The sequence below is a fragment of the Peromyscus californicus genome, unplaced genomic scaffold (assembly GCF_007827085.1).
Source record: "Peromyscus californicus insignis strain IS unplaced genomic scaffold, ASM782708v3 Scaffold_19__1_contigs__length_69161282, whole genome shotgun sequence".
Taxonomy (NCBI): Eukaryota; Metazoa; Chordata; class Mammalia; order Rodentia; family Cricetidae; genus Peromyscus; species Peromyscus californicus.
In genome coordinates, this window is record NW_026294491.1 from 37,580,099 (window position 1) to 37,596,737 (window position 16,639).

The following is a 16,639-nucleotide window of genomic DNA, read 5'->3' on the forward strand; positions in this document are numbered from 1 at the left end:
GGATGTTTTGCTTGCATGTATGTCTTTGTTACACATGCATACAGAGCCTGCAGAGGCCAGAACAAGGGTCTGATCCCCCTGGAACTGGAGTTATAATTGTGTGTCACCATGTGGGTGCTGGGATTATGAACCTAGGTCCTCTGAAAAGGCATCCAGTGCTCTTAACCACTGAGCCATCTCCAGCCTCCCAAATAAAAATTCATAGACTATCCAGCTTTGCCATAATTTTTCATTGGGAAATAGTTTAGTCCATTTACCACTTTTATCAGTGGTTTAAGTGTTGACTTGGGAAGCATGTGGATATATATATATATTTTTCCCTTTTGAGTCCTCGTCCTGAAAGTTTGAATATTCCACAAAGAAGATACTGCTTAACTTAGTGACTGTGGTGGATGCTGTCCTTATCAAGTAGGCATAGTTATGTATTTCTGAAGCGGGAAGTACTATTGCATAAAACCAACCAAAGAAATCCTGTGTAGAACGTGGGAAGGAATATTGACTTTATAAAAGTAGATATATCAAAATACAATTAACGAGTGACAAATGAGGGACATTTAAAGTGTGTGGTTTTGAACTGGCACATGTAAACACCCATGAAAACTACTGCCACAATGTGGTTAAGGAAATAAGCATTCTCTCCAGTTTCTTTGTGATCTTTTAGCAACAAGTCTTGACCTTCTCTCATTCTAGGTTACTCAGTATATTCTAAATTTTTAAATTAACATAGTAATTGTTTTGTGATTCATCTGTCAAATTGTTTTGATCACTGGTTCTCTTACTGCTGCACAGTATTCTGATGTGGGATAGTTATCACACAGTTGTCAGCCATTTGCCCATGGGCTGAAGCTGTTGCCTGTAAAGAAGTCACTCTATCTTGTAGAGATCCCTAGTCATGGCATGTCAGCGAATAGACATACGCTTAAGCTTTTCAAAAGCTACAACTTGTTTTCCAGAGTGCCTGCACTGTTTGCATTTATTTACACATTTACCCCTCAGTCAGGTGTTAAAGTGCCCATATCTAGCCTGGCAGATTTGTAAGCTCAGTTTTCCTACCGTGTATGCAGTTTGCCTTGCCTTGTTTGACTGGTGTGTGTAGTTTCTCTAGTGCCTGGGGATCTTTGGTGTCTGTTTTTGGGACAGAGTCTCATGTAGTCCAACTCTGGACAGTCCTGCCTGCGCCCCAAGTAAGTACTGGGATGACAGGTGTGCCGCCACTCCGAGCCTGGCTAGCAAGACACGAGCGTCTTTTCCTGTAGTTATTCCTGTGTGCCGTTCATGCTGTCTTTACCTAAATACTGCTCAAATCTTCTCTGCATCTTAAAGTTGAGTTTTCTTAGTTGAAAGCTTGCTTTATTTATTTTATCTATCTATCTATCTATCTATCTATCTATCTATCTATCTATTGTAAATCTTAGTTCTTGGTCAAATGAATGTTTTTCAAATACAGTTTCTAGTCTGTGGTTTGGATTTTTACTATAGGTTTTAGAAGAGTAAAGTTGTTTGTTTTTTTTTTAACTTAATCATATTTGACTTTTTTATTTCAGCTTATGGTTGTGCATGCATGTGTGCATGCATTAAAACTTCAAAACTCAGAGTCACTAACATTTCCTCCTATGTTGATTTCTAGTTTTAGAATTTTAGCTCATTAAGTTTTAGTGTTCAAGTTGATGTTTATAAATATTAAATTCTGTGAATTTTCTTGTCTATATGCTATCCATTTTTATCATTACTGTTTACTGAAAAGATTATTTCCCCCTATTGAATTGCCACAACACTTTGTCAGAAATCCTTTGACTGTGTGAGATGGGGTTTCTGTTTTCTGGAGTCTGTGATTTTGTCTTTATGTCAGTGTGACAGCTGTCAGAATGACTGGCTTTAAGTAGCAAGGTCAGTCAAGACATCCACCCTTTTTGTCTTTATTCCAAATTCTTTTTGCTGCTTTTTTAAGTCCTTTACTTTCCCACATGATAGTATCCTCTTTTAAATGTCTGCCCCCAAAAAGCTTGTTAAGATTTTGAACATTTTTAAAAATTTCATTTATTATGGGGGTTGGGGATTTAGCTCAGTGGTAGAGCGCTTGCCTAGCAAGCGCAAGGCCCTGGGTTCGGTCCTCAGCCCTGGGGGGAAAAATTTTATTTATTATGTATGTGTATATATGGTGGAGGAATACCTATGGTTGGTATGTGGAGGTCAGAAGAAACTTTGTGGACAGGTCATCAGGCCTACACCAGGCACCCTTAACTACTGAGCATCTCATTGGCCCTTTAAACATCTTAAGTCAGTACTGCATTTCTAGGTAAACACTTGATCATGGTGTGCTTACATATTGATGGATTGTTTTTGTTGATACTTTGATGAAAAGTTTTGCATATATGATTGCACAGATATGGTAATGATCTCAGTTTTTCTTAATGTCTTTGTTTAGAGATCACTGATTCATGAAATGAGGATTTTATTTTCTATTTTCTAATGGAATATATGTAGTTTTTTGGTTTTGTTTTGCCTTAATTATTTGAGAGGGGCTGGAGAGACAAGGTTAACAGTTAAGAGTACTTATTGCTCTTGCAGAAGACCATGGTTTGGTTCCCAGCACCTCCATGGTGGCTCATAAGCATCTGTAACTCCAGTTCCAGGGGATCTGATGCCCTCTTCTGATCTCCAAGGGCACCAGACATGTACATAGTACACACACACACATACACCACTTAAACACATAAAATTAAAAATTTAAATCTTTAAAAAAAAAATTATTTGGGAAAATTCGTCATGAGTCAATGTAGGCCTGGAGGTGTTTTGTTTGTTTGTTTGTTTTGATTTTGTGAGAAGGCTTTTAACTACAAAATAAATGTCTTTGGTATATATGGGGCTATTCAAATTAACCTCAGTGCCTTTGGCATTTTGAGTCTTTTGAGGAATTTGTCTGTATTCAAATCTGAGTTGCTGACTGTATTAACAGGTCCATTAACATTGTTGACTGAACAGCCTTGTCGTGATTGTGGAAAGTATAGTTGATCCTGGCTTTCCTTTCTTAGGTTTATAATATACATCATCTCTTTTTTCACTATCTAGTCTACTAGAAGTTTTGTCAGTTTTACCACTCTTTTTCAAACAAACAAACAAACCAACTATTTGTAATAATTGCTTTTTCCGTTTTCTGCTGTTCTGTTGATTTTCTTTTGTGGTATTGAACACAGTCTCAGTTACGTTGGGTACATGCTGTACAACTGACCTGTACCTCAGCCCAATTTTTTTATTTTTTATTTCTTCTACTTCGAGTGTAAGCTATTCTTCATTTCTAGTTCTTCAGTCTTTTTTGGAGGAGGAGTTGTGGGGAAAATTATGCAAGATATAAAAAATTACTTGTATTTAGAATGTAATTTTATACATTATATAGTGTTTATGCAGCATGGATATTATAGCTATAGGACACATGCCATACTATTTATTATTATATAACACACAATAAAAATCCCTCTTTAAAGACTGAATTGACACAAGTGGAACATTTAACTGATACTTTTTGGTTTTTGTTTTCTGAGACAGGGTCTCTCTCTGCAGTCTTGACTGTCCTAGAGCTCACTATGTAGTTCAGGCTGTCCTCAAACTCACAGAGATCCTCCTGCCTCTGCCTCCCCAAGTGCTAGGATTAAAGGTATGTGCCATCATGCCCAGCTTTAACTGACATTTTTTAGGCAACTGTAACACACTGTTACAGATATGTCAAAAGCTTATTATTTTCGTCACAGTTAATTTGTGGTAGCAATAAGGACACCAGTCACCTTTGTAACCAGCATTGGTTACAAGTATCCCACTGGGCATACTTAAATGAATCTATTGCACGTTGATATGTCTTATAAAAATACATCTCCTATCTAATGTTAGATTTTTTTTTTTTAACGTTTACCTAAGTGCCTTTTCTCTTTTTTTCTTCCCCTTCCATCTCCTACACCCCCTTTCTGCAGCACAGGCTGACCTTGAATTTGTAATTCTTCTCAGCCTCCATAGTTGGGAATTTCAGGTGTATACTATCACACCTGGTATAACCTTATTTGGAATAATTTCAAACTTTAAAAAAAATCTGTAAAAGTCAAAATGAAGTGTGGGGAGAACGTGCTTTCCAAGTAGACTGATTTATTGTCGACTGTTTACCACAGTTGCCCCGTCATTTGCTGTTTGTTTTCCCCACCACACTTGTGTGCAGTCCTCAAGAATTTTTATGGCGTGGAGTTGGTAAGCTCACTAGTAAAGAGCATGTGTAACCCGAGAGGGGGTTTGATCCCACCCACCGTCCTCATTCCACCCACTCCCCCCACAACTAAATATTGAGCAGAGCCTCCTGATCACACTTGTGATCCCAGCTCTTGAGAAGTTGAGGCTGGAGGTTTATAATTTCACGTGCTGCTTGGACTGTAGAGTGTATTCAATCAAGGTCAGCCTGATTTATAAGACGAGAGCAAGAAAACAAACAAACAAACAAACAAACAAAGCAAGCAAGGACCTGTGTTGTAGTTCAAAAGCAAAACCAAGCTGCCTGCTGGGTTCCAGTCACTCTTGTTCCCAGAGACCCACTTCCTTGGTATGAAGGAGCCAGCCTGTGCTGATGGGGATTTGCTTTCTGCTCCTGGCCTTTTGCAGGATCCTTAGTGCCCTCTTTTCCTAGTCTTGCTCTAAAAGGGATTTTTTGTGTGTATGTTTTGTTTTTGAGACATGGTCTGTAAGCCTGGGTGATCTGGAACTCACCTTGTAGAGCAAGCTGGCCTCAGATTGGCCAGTCTTCCTACCTCTTCCTCAGCCAGGATTACAGGTGTCCCAAGACAGTGTGTTCGTTGAAGCTGTTATTTGTACCAGAGGGAGGGAGGATCCTTGCCCAGGCCTAGGTCACATTGTTTCCACTCTGGCTTCCCACCTTTTGTCTCCTTTAGTACTGTGTTGCTCTCCTCTCCAGCTTCTGGTCCTCTTGTCATTGTGGTGGTTTCCAGAGGCTCTCTTCGTATAGCCAAATGTGAGCAAATTGGAAAGCTAAACTTTTTATTTCCTTAAAAGACAATGTTTATTCGTGTTTTAAGATTTTAAAGTTCTGGAAGGCCTATGGTGTCGTGTTCAGGGTAGCGGTACAGCCAGGTGATGGATAGCAGCCAAGTCTCTATGCTGCCTGAGGGACTCCTGCACATCATTCCTGCTTGAAGGCCTTGCTTCCCAGTGTTCTACAGAGTCGGATTCATTACTGAGAAATCAGAATATGCTAGCAGCTGTCATTGGCATTCCAGCAGGGAGTTGTGTGCCCTGAATTACTCCCAGGGCCAGTTAGTGCTCTTTGCAGGTGACAAGGATGCCTGTGCAGATGAGCAGCATCCAGGCTCTCTGCCTCCTTTTTAGGCTTATTTACTTAGACGTGTTGCTACATTGAAGTGTTTTACAACAGCAAAACAAGGACCAGTGCTTTAGTAAACATGTCAGAAATAGTTTCCCCTAATAGCTCGATGCCCTTCAAACTGAAATGTCTTTAGATTAAACACAGAACTGAAACCGGTGAGTGTCTGACCAGCGTTCCTAGGGTCTGCCTTTTCTGCAGAGAGACAGCTCTGTGTCAGATCAGACAGCTGTCCCGGTGGAGCCCCATCGGGACTCAGCGCACAGGTCACATAGACAGTTCTCTGGGAACAAGCCTCAAGGCTTGCCAGCCCTGCTGCCTCCCGAGTGACAGCCAGGCTGCTTCCACTGTGGAGGTGACTGGGCAGAGTTGCCGTAAAGCCAGAGAGAGAATGGGAGCAGAGCCATGTAAAGACCACAGATGTCACTGGGTGGTTTGGGTCTCTTCTAACACGTGAGCCAGCATCTAAACTGTTTGTCCTTTTTTGTGGAAGAAAGGATTTTCAAAGCCCTTGGTTTTGCCATTTTCATAAATGGCAAAAACCTTTTGAAAGTCATGATATTATCTCAGGTAGTTGGTTAAGAAAAAGCTGTCCTGAGATTTTCATAGCATTTGTTTTAAACTCATGGATCCTTTTGGAAAGATTTGACATATTTACATTTTTTAGCCCATGAATATGGTGTGTTTGCCCATTTAGACTTTTAAGTATTTTCCATCTGAAAATTGTTTTAATTGTTTGATGATTTCATACATGTAGCATTTGGGGGTTTTCAACCCCTGTCGCTCGCTCTCTTTCACCTCCTCCTGTCGCTCGCTCTCTTTCACCTCCTCCTGTCGCTCGCTCTCTTTCACCTCCTCCTGTCGCTCGCTCTCTTTCACCTCCTCCTGTCGCTCGCTCTCTTTCACCTCCTCCTGTCGCTCGCTCTCTTTCACCTCCTCCTGTCGCTCGCTCTCTTTCACCTCCTCCAACTTGTGCTAAACCCTTTCTTCCCCACAAATCGCTCGCTCGCTCGCTCGCCTTCCTCCCCCTCCCCGCAGCCGCATCATGTCGTGTTGCTTTTTGACCCACTGAGTATAACTGGGGCTGCTTTCGAGATGGGTGGTGGGGTATTTCCGGAGCAGAGGCAGCCTACCCGCAGCTGCACCACTAATTATCTAGGCTTTGGTTTCTTTTGTCATCTTTTGGTAGATTTTAGTAGACATGTACTATACAGTACCTAAGTATTTCATTTTATTTGGATAACTTCCCACATATTCATGTTAATATATAGAAGTGTGATTCAGTTTGGGGGTTTGAGTTTGTATTTGTAACTTTGCTAAATATACTCACTCTAAGTAATTCTTTTCCTTTTTCTTTCCTTCTCCTTGGCATTATATACACAATTATCTAGTCTTCAAATGGAGATAGTTTTATTTCTATGAAAAAAATTGTTGTAATCCTGTTGCCAGGGCTTCTGGTAGCATGTCGAATGAAAGTGACTAGAGCCTCGGCTGTCCCAAGCCCCAAGGAGTAGTACACTTGGGCTTTGCGCAGTGAGTAGGGTGCTGCCTGCAGACTGAGGTGGGCGGTCCCACCCTCCCTGCCTTGTAGACAGTTCTGCTGTGAATGAGCACAGGGCTGTGTGAGCTGTTTGAGTTCTTTTGACCATTGATAGTTGCATATTATGATGGTTGAGTTTTAAGTTTTGTGTCAGCTTGTATATCTTGAACAAAAACCTTGGTTATAGCGTGGAATCTTTTTGCATTGCTCTTAATGCTGATCCATCTCTTCACCTCCCACACCTGTCTTTCTGTATGTAGCAATCCATGTTTTTCAAACATGAGTTCATGCTGATAGCACCAAATTGAATGCGTTTGCCACAGGAGTAATTCTCGCCCCCTCCCATCTCTTCCTGCTGTGTAAACTCTTTAAGTCTAGCTGCGAGGAGCCGACACACTTTGTACCCTATCTGTATTCAGTTACTCAGTTCCAGTGCAGTGGCATCAGAATCACTAACTCCTGTAGAAACAGCCTTTCTGGCTGGCTGCCATACAGTTCAGGTTTAGTTTCTTTTGACTTCCATCTTTTAGATTCTATTCATTTCCAGGTCCAATTGTGCTCTGACCCCCCACCATCCTATTTCATGGAGATTGATTCATTCATTTGTAAATACAGTAGATGGTTATGAATAAAACTGCTATAAGGAATTTCACACAGATTTACATGTGGACAGCTTTCAGATAATTTTCATACATATCAAACTCATCATTGCCATATTGTACAAAACAACTGTACAGCTTTTACATATTTTGTCTTTGCCTTGTTTGTTTTGCACTGTTTCTTGCAATGGATAAGATTTTTTTTTTCTATTTTCCCTATCCACTTACTCACCAAGTTCCCTCTAACTGCCCACCCCAAGGCATATTGTCATTGTAGTAGAAAGGATGGTGCAGAATTCCAGCTGATCAGTTTAGGTGAAATAAATGCCCACGTGCTTGTGATCTTCTGCAGCCAGTTGAATCTGACTACTCTGCCTTTCTTCCAACAGCAGGGGTAGATACTTTTCAAGGCAACTTGCACAGCTGGGTTATTGAAGCTGTCTTGCTACTAGTATAAATCACAATTACATAGCAAAACATTTTAAAGTTGCTAAAGTTCTGAGGAGTTAATTGTATTTTCCTCATAACCATTACTCTCGAACAAGCAATGTTTCATTGGTTTGTTTTGGATGCCAGCATTGCCCCTGGGGTCCTCACACATGTTAAGCAAATGCTCTACCATTGGTCTACACCCCCTAGTAAGCAATATATTAAAATGTAGACTTGTATTTACTTCAAGGTAAAAGTTGATTGAAATTGGATTTCTGTTCCTGCCAGTGATGTTTGTTTTTTATTTCCTTCACAGCATTCATTCAGTCAGAGAGCATAATAGAAGTACTACGCTTTGACGATGGAGGCCTACTACAGGTAATTTCTTGGGTAATACCTGACTCTTATTTTTCTTTGAAAAACTGTAACGGTTTCTCTGGAGTACATTTAATGCACTGTAGGTAGTCAGTGGAGGTTTGCACGAGCCTCCTACTAGAAGTACCACTTAGAGCAAACGTTTCTCTAAAGAGTGATCTTCTTGTAGTGAGGAGGAGGCTATAGGTAAGTAGGTTATAGTTTGTACAAGTGTGTCCTGTGGATATGAGGGTGTGGCAGTTAGGTCTGATGAGTGGAGTCTGTAAGCATCCCCCTGCCATCATTAGCCATTGAGGGAACACTGCATCAGTGTGTGGGGACCTCAGCGTTTACCTAGAAAAGAACTTGAGTGCAGAGTGGAAGCTTTTGATCTTTGCTCTGGGTGTCCTCTACTTGTCACACTGAGCTATATCTTTATATTATGCATGGAATTAGGATGTGGAGTCTCATAGTATTCTGGCCTTCCTTTCAAACCTAGCTCAGATACTGTCTGAGAACTCTTTCAGTCCTGTCAGCTGGAGAGCAAGAACTGCAGAGCTGAAAAGGCATCTTCACTAACAGTCCGATTTGTTTTCTTCTGTTCTGTTTTGTTGAGAAGGCCTCAGACTTGAGATCCTCCTGCTTCAGCCTCCCAAGTAGTAGGATTGCAGGCATGTGCCACTGTGTCCATTTCAACTCTGATTTTTTTTAATTAAATTTGTTTTTTGACCTTTTCATACATGTGAACAATATATTCTGATTACCCTCACCCCTACCCTCTGTGGGCTTCCTTCCCATCTCCACCCTTCTCCTGACAGGTCCTTTAAAAAAAAAAATCCGTGTGTTTTAAGACCAGGACCATATATGAGACTATGGATTTGGAAGCCTTCACTGGAGCCATGTGGGGTTACACATCAGTGCTCTGGTTTTTATGGCTGTTTCCTGCCTTTTCCTAAGATTTGACATAGAAGATATTTGTCATCACTTACCTGCCATAATGATGATAGGCACCATCTTGTCAGGTAGCATTCCTGATAATATTTCACTCATTTTATGTTCAAGGGAGACTGAGGTTTAAGTTAAGAGAGGTGACCAAGATCCCAGTGTGAGCATATGTCAGTATTGCACTGTGGGCTTGTTTTCAGACGGGTCTCGCTCACTGTGCAGCTCAGCCTGCGTGTGCACTTTTTCATCGGCACACGTTGCATTTTTCCTTGTGTCTAACTAAATGACTGAAATCTTCTGAGACACTGTAGCTACACTGTAGTACACTGTACTACTCACACTGTAGCCCATGGTTGGCCTGGAACTCGCTTAAAGACTAGGCATGATGATTTTTTTGCTTCAGCCTCCCGAGTGCAGAGATTACAGGTAAACTACCATACTTGACTAATAATTCTGAAAGGACATTCCTGTAGCTTATAATAAAGGCAAGAAAGTAAAAATTTAAATTAGATCAAGACATTACAGGAAATAGTTTTACTACAGTGGTGTGTGTTGCTATCTCAGCCACAATAAAAGGTTACCAAGACTCCTGCAGAAAGCCTAATGTTGAGTGCAGTGTACAGTGAGTTATGAACCTTCATGTTACCTTTGCATGGCTTGGCTCATAGTAATTGTTAATTTGATAGTAAAATTTTCCAAACTCAAAGACCGATCAAAATCTTGCTTTCTTTACTTTATAAAGCTAAGGAAAATAAAGTGCGTAAAAGGGAACTGTTGTTGTTTTTTTGTTCTTTTGGGGGGCCCTCCACCCAGCTCCCATATAATTCACACATGGAGGTTTATTCTTAATTATGAATGCCCAGCCTTAGCTTGGCTTGTTTCTCACCAGCTTTTTTTTTTTTTTTTTTAATTTAAGAACATTTTTTATTCTCGCCAGCTTTTCTTAACTTTAAATTATCCCATTTACCTTTTGCCTCTGGGCTTTTATCTTTCTCTATTCCTGTATACCTTTCTTTGTTTCTTACTCTGTGGCTTGCTGTGTAGCTGGATGCCTGGCCCCTTGAGTCCTCCTCCTCCTCTGGCTACTTCTTCTCTTCCCAGATTTCTCCTTCTATTTATCCTCTCTGCTTACCAGCCCCACTTATTTCTCTCTCCTGCCTCGCTATTGACCGTTCAGCTCTTTATTACACCGTCAGGTGTTTTAGACAGATTAACACAGTTTGACATAGCTAAACAAATGCCACATAAACAAAAGTAATACACCTTAATATCATACTCTACAACAGGTAACTTGTTTAGTATTCAGTTGCTAGAGCAATAATCCAATTAGCCCAGCTCCCCACCATACCTTTTCAGAATGCTTTCTGTAGCTCAGGACATGTGCAGTTTCTCAAATGTGCCCCTTGGACTACCACTTACCATGGTAGGACTAGAAATCATGACCCTTAGCCTGTGATCTCTGTAGTTAGCACTTTAGCCCTTGTCCCTCCTGTCCCTCCTGTTTGGCCAGGCTACAGAGATTTACTATAGAGAGTCCATGAAGACCAGAGGATTCCTAAGATGGGCAGGGACCCAGAGAAATTTGCATCACAACAGGAAGTTTACATTAAGACTCAGCATGATAGGATGCAGCAGCTGCCCATTTTATACAACATTCCATCCTAACTGATTAGAATGGGTCCTCCCATCTTGTTCCTTTGAAATATAAGAAGGGGTAATAGAACATTTCTCACTTATGAGCACTAATCCCCTTTCTAACCTACTTCTTATGTAAGCAAGTGAAGCTAAGCAAAGGAAAAGATAAGGGGAGATGAGGCAGCCGTACGTTTGTCATGTTCTATCAAAGAATAAACAGAATTTTAAGATGCTGGAGTGTGAACTTGGTGTTGGTAGCACACGCTTTTAATTTCAGCACTTGGAAGGCAGAGGCAGGCAGATCTCTGAGTTCCAAGCCAGCCTGGTCTACAGAGTGAGGACAGCCAGGGCTACACAGAGAAATCCTGTCTCCAAAAACCAAAAAAAAGAAAAGAAAAGAAAAAAGATGTTGGAGTGTAGTTCTAGCACCTTCATGGGTGAAGCATACACAGTTTAACCTTTTTTTTTTTAAAAACTAGCCACTTAAATTACTTTTGAAGGGTCAGTTGTGAGCTATAATTCATAGGTGCATAAAATGTAGTGGGGGATTTGGACAGCAAGTCAGTGTGTCCGTACCACCCAGTTTAAATGCTAAGAGCAGAAACAGGTCAGAAGTGACAGAAGTACCCCTCACGTTCCCTCCTAGCCAGTGGCCTCCGAAACTGGCCATTCATTCCATGGCAGTTTCCTTCCCTATAATTGTAGCCATCTGAGCCTTACGCTGTAAGCACTGTAGTTGCACATGTGGTTTCAAGTTGTTGTTTGTACTGGTTTTGGCTTCTTTTTCTCAGAAATATGTTTCTAAGGTTTTCTGTGTGAATGAAAAACTTGTTTTAATTGCAACTTCCACAATGTATGGATATGCTCAATTTGTGTATCCTTTCTGTGGTTACAGATACTTTACTTGCTTCTAGTTTTCAGCTATTAATTATGAATAATGCTTTCTCTTAATAAATGTGCTTCTCATAGAGTAAGGTAGAGTTACTGGGTCATAGGTCATGTGTCTTCAGCTGAAGTTTTTTCTTCATGTTTTGTTTTGCGTGTGTGTATGTGTGTGGGTGTTTGTGAAAGTCAGGACAACTAGTGGGAGTTGATGCTCTTTCTGCCATGTGGTTCCAGACGGTCAATCTTGACAGCAGATGTCTATCTGCCAAGCCATCGTGTGTCTTTGGTTTTAGTAGACAGTGCCAGTAGTTTTCTAAAGTGGTGATTCCAGTTTATAATCCCATTATCAGGAATTCCTTGATTTCCATTTAAGTGAGTGCATTTGTTTATTTTCATTCTCATGTATGCTCTATCTCTGTCTCTCTTGTTATATCTCTGTGTTTTTCTATTGTTTGGTAGAAACTCCTTATAGATATTTAGATACAAATTCTTTACTGAGACCCTGATCCATCAGTAACAAACTTAATTTCATTATTTAAACCTTTAGCGGTTATATGTATTGGCTAATATCTATTCTTACTTGATGGGTTGTTCTTTTGATTTAGGTAATTGTGTCTTCAAATGAACAGAAATTCTTTATTCATACAGTTTAGTCTGTCAGTTTTTGTTCTATTTAGTATGTTTTGTGTCTTGCTAAAGAACCAGATTATGGGGTTGGAAGATAGCTCCATCAGTAAAGTACTTGTAGAGTAAACATCAGAGCCCAGTTAGATCCCCAGCACCCACCTAAGAAAGCCAGCATCCCTCATCCCTCATGGGAATGAACTTCTTGGACAACTAACTAGCACATCCGAACCTTCCTGTGAATGCAAGTTGAAGCACAAAGAAGACATGAGTGAGAACTAGTGACTGAGGCTCCACCAATCCCAAACTGGGCTTGATAATAGGAAGTTGCTTTAAGCCACTGAACTCTAGAGAAGCGTATTTTGCAGCAGTAGATAACCAGGACACTGGTGGGCTCTGAAACCTGGCTGCTTTGCACTCACTTTCCTTCCAGTGTTTCAGAAAGCCCCTTTGTATATCATTGTATAATGAGAAGACCCTCATCAAATCTCTGCATACCAGAGCTTGGTAGAGAGCTTCATTCTTGGTAAACATACCCATGTGGCTGGAAAGTCAGGTGTCTGATGACAGCTCTGTGTTCAGAACACTATCCCTGTAGACTCGAACTGAAATTGTTTAGTGGAGTGTTGTTCTGAGCTGTTCCGTGAATGAAATGAAGCCAGAAGATCATGGACAACCTTCTATTTATAGCTGGTTTGTCAGAAGTACAGGTTGCCTGGGGCCCCCAAAGTACACAACTGTGTATGGAGCGAGGGCACAGTCATCATCTTGGATTCTCATCTGACTCTGGCTACTTAGAATCGGGATTATATTTGAGTCTACCAGGAGTGGTATTTTCCATTATTTCTCATGTGAAGATATGGCACATCACGCTGTCTTATGAAGGACTTTCTTATATAGGGATTTAGGTTTTGGAAATGAAGTACTATGATACTGCTTCTATTTCCCTTCTAATCAAGAGGTTGGCAGTCTTTCTGTAAGGATCAGACATTAACTGGCTGAGGGTTCAGGTGCTAGCTGTCTCCATAATAACTCAACTTTTGTTACTATAGTACAAAAGCAGCCATCCCCAGTACCTGGGAAGCAGGCTTAAAACTAGTGGCAGAGTGGCTGGCCTGTGGGTTGTAGATGACTGTCTCCTCTAAGTTGTCTTAGGAGTGGGCTTCTGTTCCCATAGGGAAAAGAAAGGGAGAAGGAGTGTGGTTGACTTGTATGCAGGCTTAGGATACTCACCTTTTATTTTAATAAGCACAGAACCTTGAATTACAAGAGACATTTGTGAAAGTTCACAGAAAATTTGGAAAACATAGAAAAGTAATACTTCCTGGGTATTGCCAAGTCCTAGGCATGTTCTATGTTGTTGTTCTGGAGGTTAGCCTTAGGGTTTGTGTGTGCTAGAGAGCACTTTGTTACTGAGCTGTAGCCCTGGTCTCTCAATTCTTTTTATTTTGTGTAGCTAGAGTTTTCCTGGTCCTGCCTGGCCCAGGTCAGGACAAATCTCTGTCACCCGCCAGTCCCACAGCTGCTCAGACCCAACCAAGTAAACACACAGAGACTTATATTACTTATAAACTGTATGGCCATGGCAGGCTTCTTCTTATCTAGTTCTTCTATCTTAAAGTAACCCATTTCTATTAATCTATAAGTTGCCACGTGGCTCATGGCTTACCGGTACCTTACATCTCACTTGTCATGGCAGCAGCTGGCAGCGTCTCTCTGCCTCAGCCTCCACTTCCCAGAATTCTCTTTTCTGCTTGTCCCGCCTATACTTCCTGCCTGGCTACTGGACAATCAGCATTTTATTTATACAGAGTGATATCCACAGCAATTTTTTTTTATTTATTTACTTATTTTAGGTATGTGTGCTCTGTTTTAATGTATGCCTGCATGCCAGAAGAGGGCATCGGATCCTGTTATAGGTGGTTGTGAGCCACCATGTGGGTGCTGGGAATTGAAGTCAGGACCTCTGGAAGAACAGGCAGTACCCTTAACTGCTGAGCCATCTCTCCAGCTCTCTAAATTCTTAAGTGCATGTTATAGGCATTAATTTTATGATCATTTTTAGGTGAGCAGATTAATGTACAGAAAATAAGTAAATTAACAAAATAAGTGACTAGTAAGTGATACAACTAGGATTCAAAGCCAAGCAGTTCCCTCTAAAGCCTAAGTTCTTAACCACTGGTTGGACCAGGGAGAAATTACTCTGTATCCCACTCCCCAAATGTGAAACAGATTAGTGCTTGGATTAATTTCCTATTGGTGCTTGTTCTCTATAAGCATAGTTTTGTTTCCTAACATTACATAGGTAACCTAGCAACTAATTTTGTACTACAAATAGTACAAGGGCCAAGGGCCACTAGAAATATCCACAATTGGTATGACAATCGTACATTTTGAATTATAATGCAAGAAGATGTTACTACAAATAAAAATTAAGGGAGCTGGAAAATGGTTCTGACAGTAAAGTACTTGCTCTGTCTGAGAGCCTGAATTAGGATTCTAAAAAAAAAAAAAAAAAAAAAAATCCCAGGCATTGTGCATGTTGGTAACCTGAGCCCTGCAGGTATGGGGAAATGGTATTAGAACCCTTGGAGCTCATTGGCTAGCTAGTCTAGCCAAATCCGTGACCTCCAGATTCTGTGAGAAGAGACCCTTGTCTGAAGAAGTAAGGTGCAGAACAAAGGAGAAAAATACACAATGTTGACTTGTGCTAGGCACATCCATGCACACACAAATGCAGATTAAAAACTATAATGCTAACATATCAGAAAGTTTAGGGTATAGCATGGTTTTCAGTCTTGGTAACATTTGCATTTTGAGCTAAGTAGTTCATTGTTTGGGAAGTTGAGGGAAGACTGCCTTTGTGCATCTTAGAGTCTTTCCCACTTGATGGAGTAGCATATAAACTATGACAATTAAAAATGCTTCTTTTGGGGCTGGAGAGATGGCTCAATCGTTAAGAGCACTGATTGCTCTTCCAAAGGACCTGGGTTCAGTTCCCAGCATCTACATGGAAGTTTACAACTGTCTGTAACTCCAGTTCCACTGAATCCAATACCCTCACACAGACATACATGCAAGCAAAACACCAATGCACATAAGATAAAAATAAATAAATTTTAAAAACTGCTGCTTTCAAGGGCTGGGGAAGTAGTTTAGTGGTAGTAATTGCCCAGCATGCTCAGGGCCCTGGGCTAACAGGGTCCATCCCTTCTCTAACAACATGAAAGCCCCTGACTTTACTCTCAGCCCACAGGGATCCCTCTGACCTCGCTGTGGGAATCAGGTTATTGTATGTGTTGCTTTTATGATGAGAACTGACAGTACTGAGAGCATGTTACCTAAGTACGTATGCAGAGGCCAGTGTGTTTGACTGAAATAGTGTTTCCCCCTGGGGAATCCTATTAGAGATGGGTAGCTATCTGAGAGGTTGTGTTCAAATTGGTCTGGAATTGGCAGCCCAGTGGTGAGCGCTGCATACATGCAATATGAATTGCAGGTAGGAAGGAGTCTCTAATGGGCTCTTCTGGATAAGCAGGGTAGAAGAATAATTTGGATTAACTCAGGGATGACCATGTTGGTTTCTCTGATTTGGGGAACTTTCTTTTGAAACACTAGTGGCAGGCATTTATAAGTGGCTGACTGTACATGATACAGATATTTTCTAGACCCCAGAATGTCATACTCTTTCTTGGAGTGTGATAGGTCAAAGGTCCCTTCCCTCAGCTGGTAAAATCTGAATGTTCTCTGTTGACCTTTACTCTTTAATGAATCAGTCATCTTTTAGAGATGGTCATGGATCATTTACTTTTTTTTCCTGTAATTCCACCCCCCCCCCCCAATGTGTATATGCATCACTTGCATGCCTGGTGCCCACAGAGGTCAGAGAGGCCATCAGAACCCCTGGAACTGGAGTTGTGAATGGTTGTGAGCCAGCCTTCCTGTGGGTTCTGGGACTTGAACCTAGGTCCTCAGCAAAAACAACAGGGGTACAACCAGTCTTTCTCTGTACTGCCAGCTCCCAAATAATAATAATAATACCGAGACTTATCAGTATTTATGAAAGCTCGTCCTTAGCTTAGGCTTGTTCCACTAGCTCTTATCTCTTAATGAACCCATTTATTTTAACCTACATTCTATAGCAAGGCTCATTACCTCATCACTCTGTACTGCTCATGCTGCTTCCTCTGTGTCTGGCTGGTGACTCCACCTTCTTCCCAGAGTTCTTTCTCTGCCCTGAAATCCTGCCCATATCTC

At 41.0% G+C, this 16,639-nt stretch overlaps 1 protein-coding gene across 1 annotated transcript in view; it reads left to right on the top strand.

Annotated features, from left to right (window-relative positions):
• The window catches only part of Tmem131 (transmembrane protein 131), a 162,274-nt gene that overhangs the window by 33,250 nt on the left and 112,385 nt on the right, over window positions 1-16,639 (top strand). Inside the window, exon 2 of the mRNA XM_052745146.1 lies at window positions 8,256-8,317. Within this exon, the coding sequence (XP_052601106.1) occupies window positions 8,256-8,317 (62 nt within the window). The remainder of the gene's footprint in view (window positions 1-8,255; window positions 8,318-16,639) is intronic.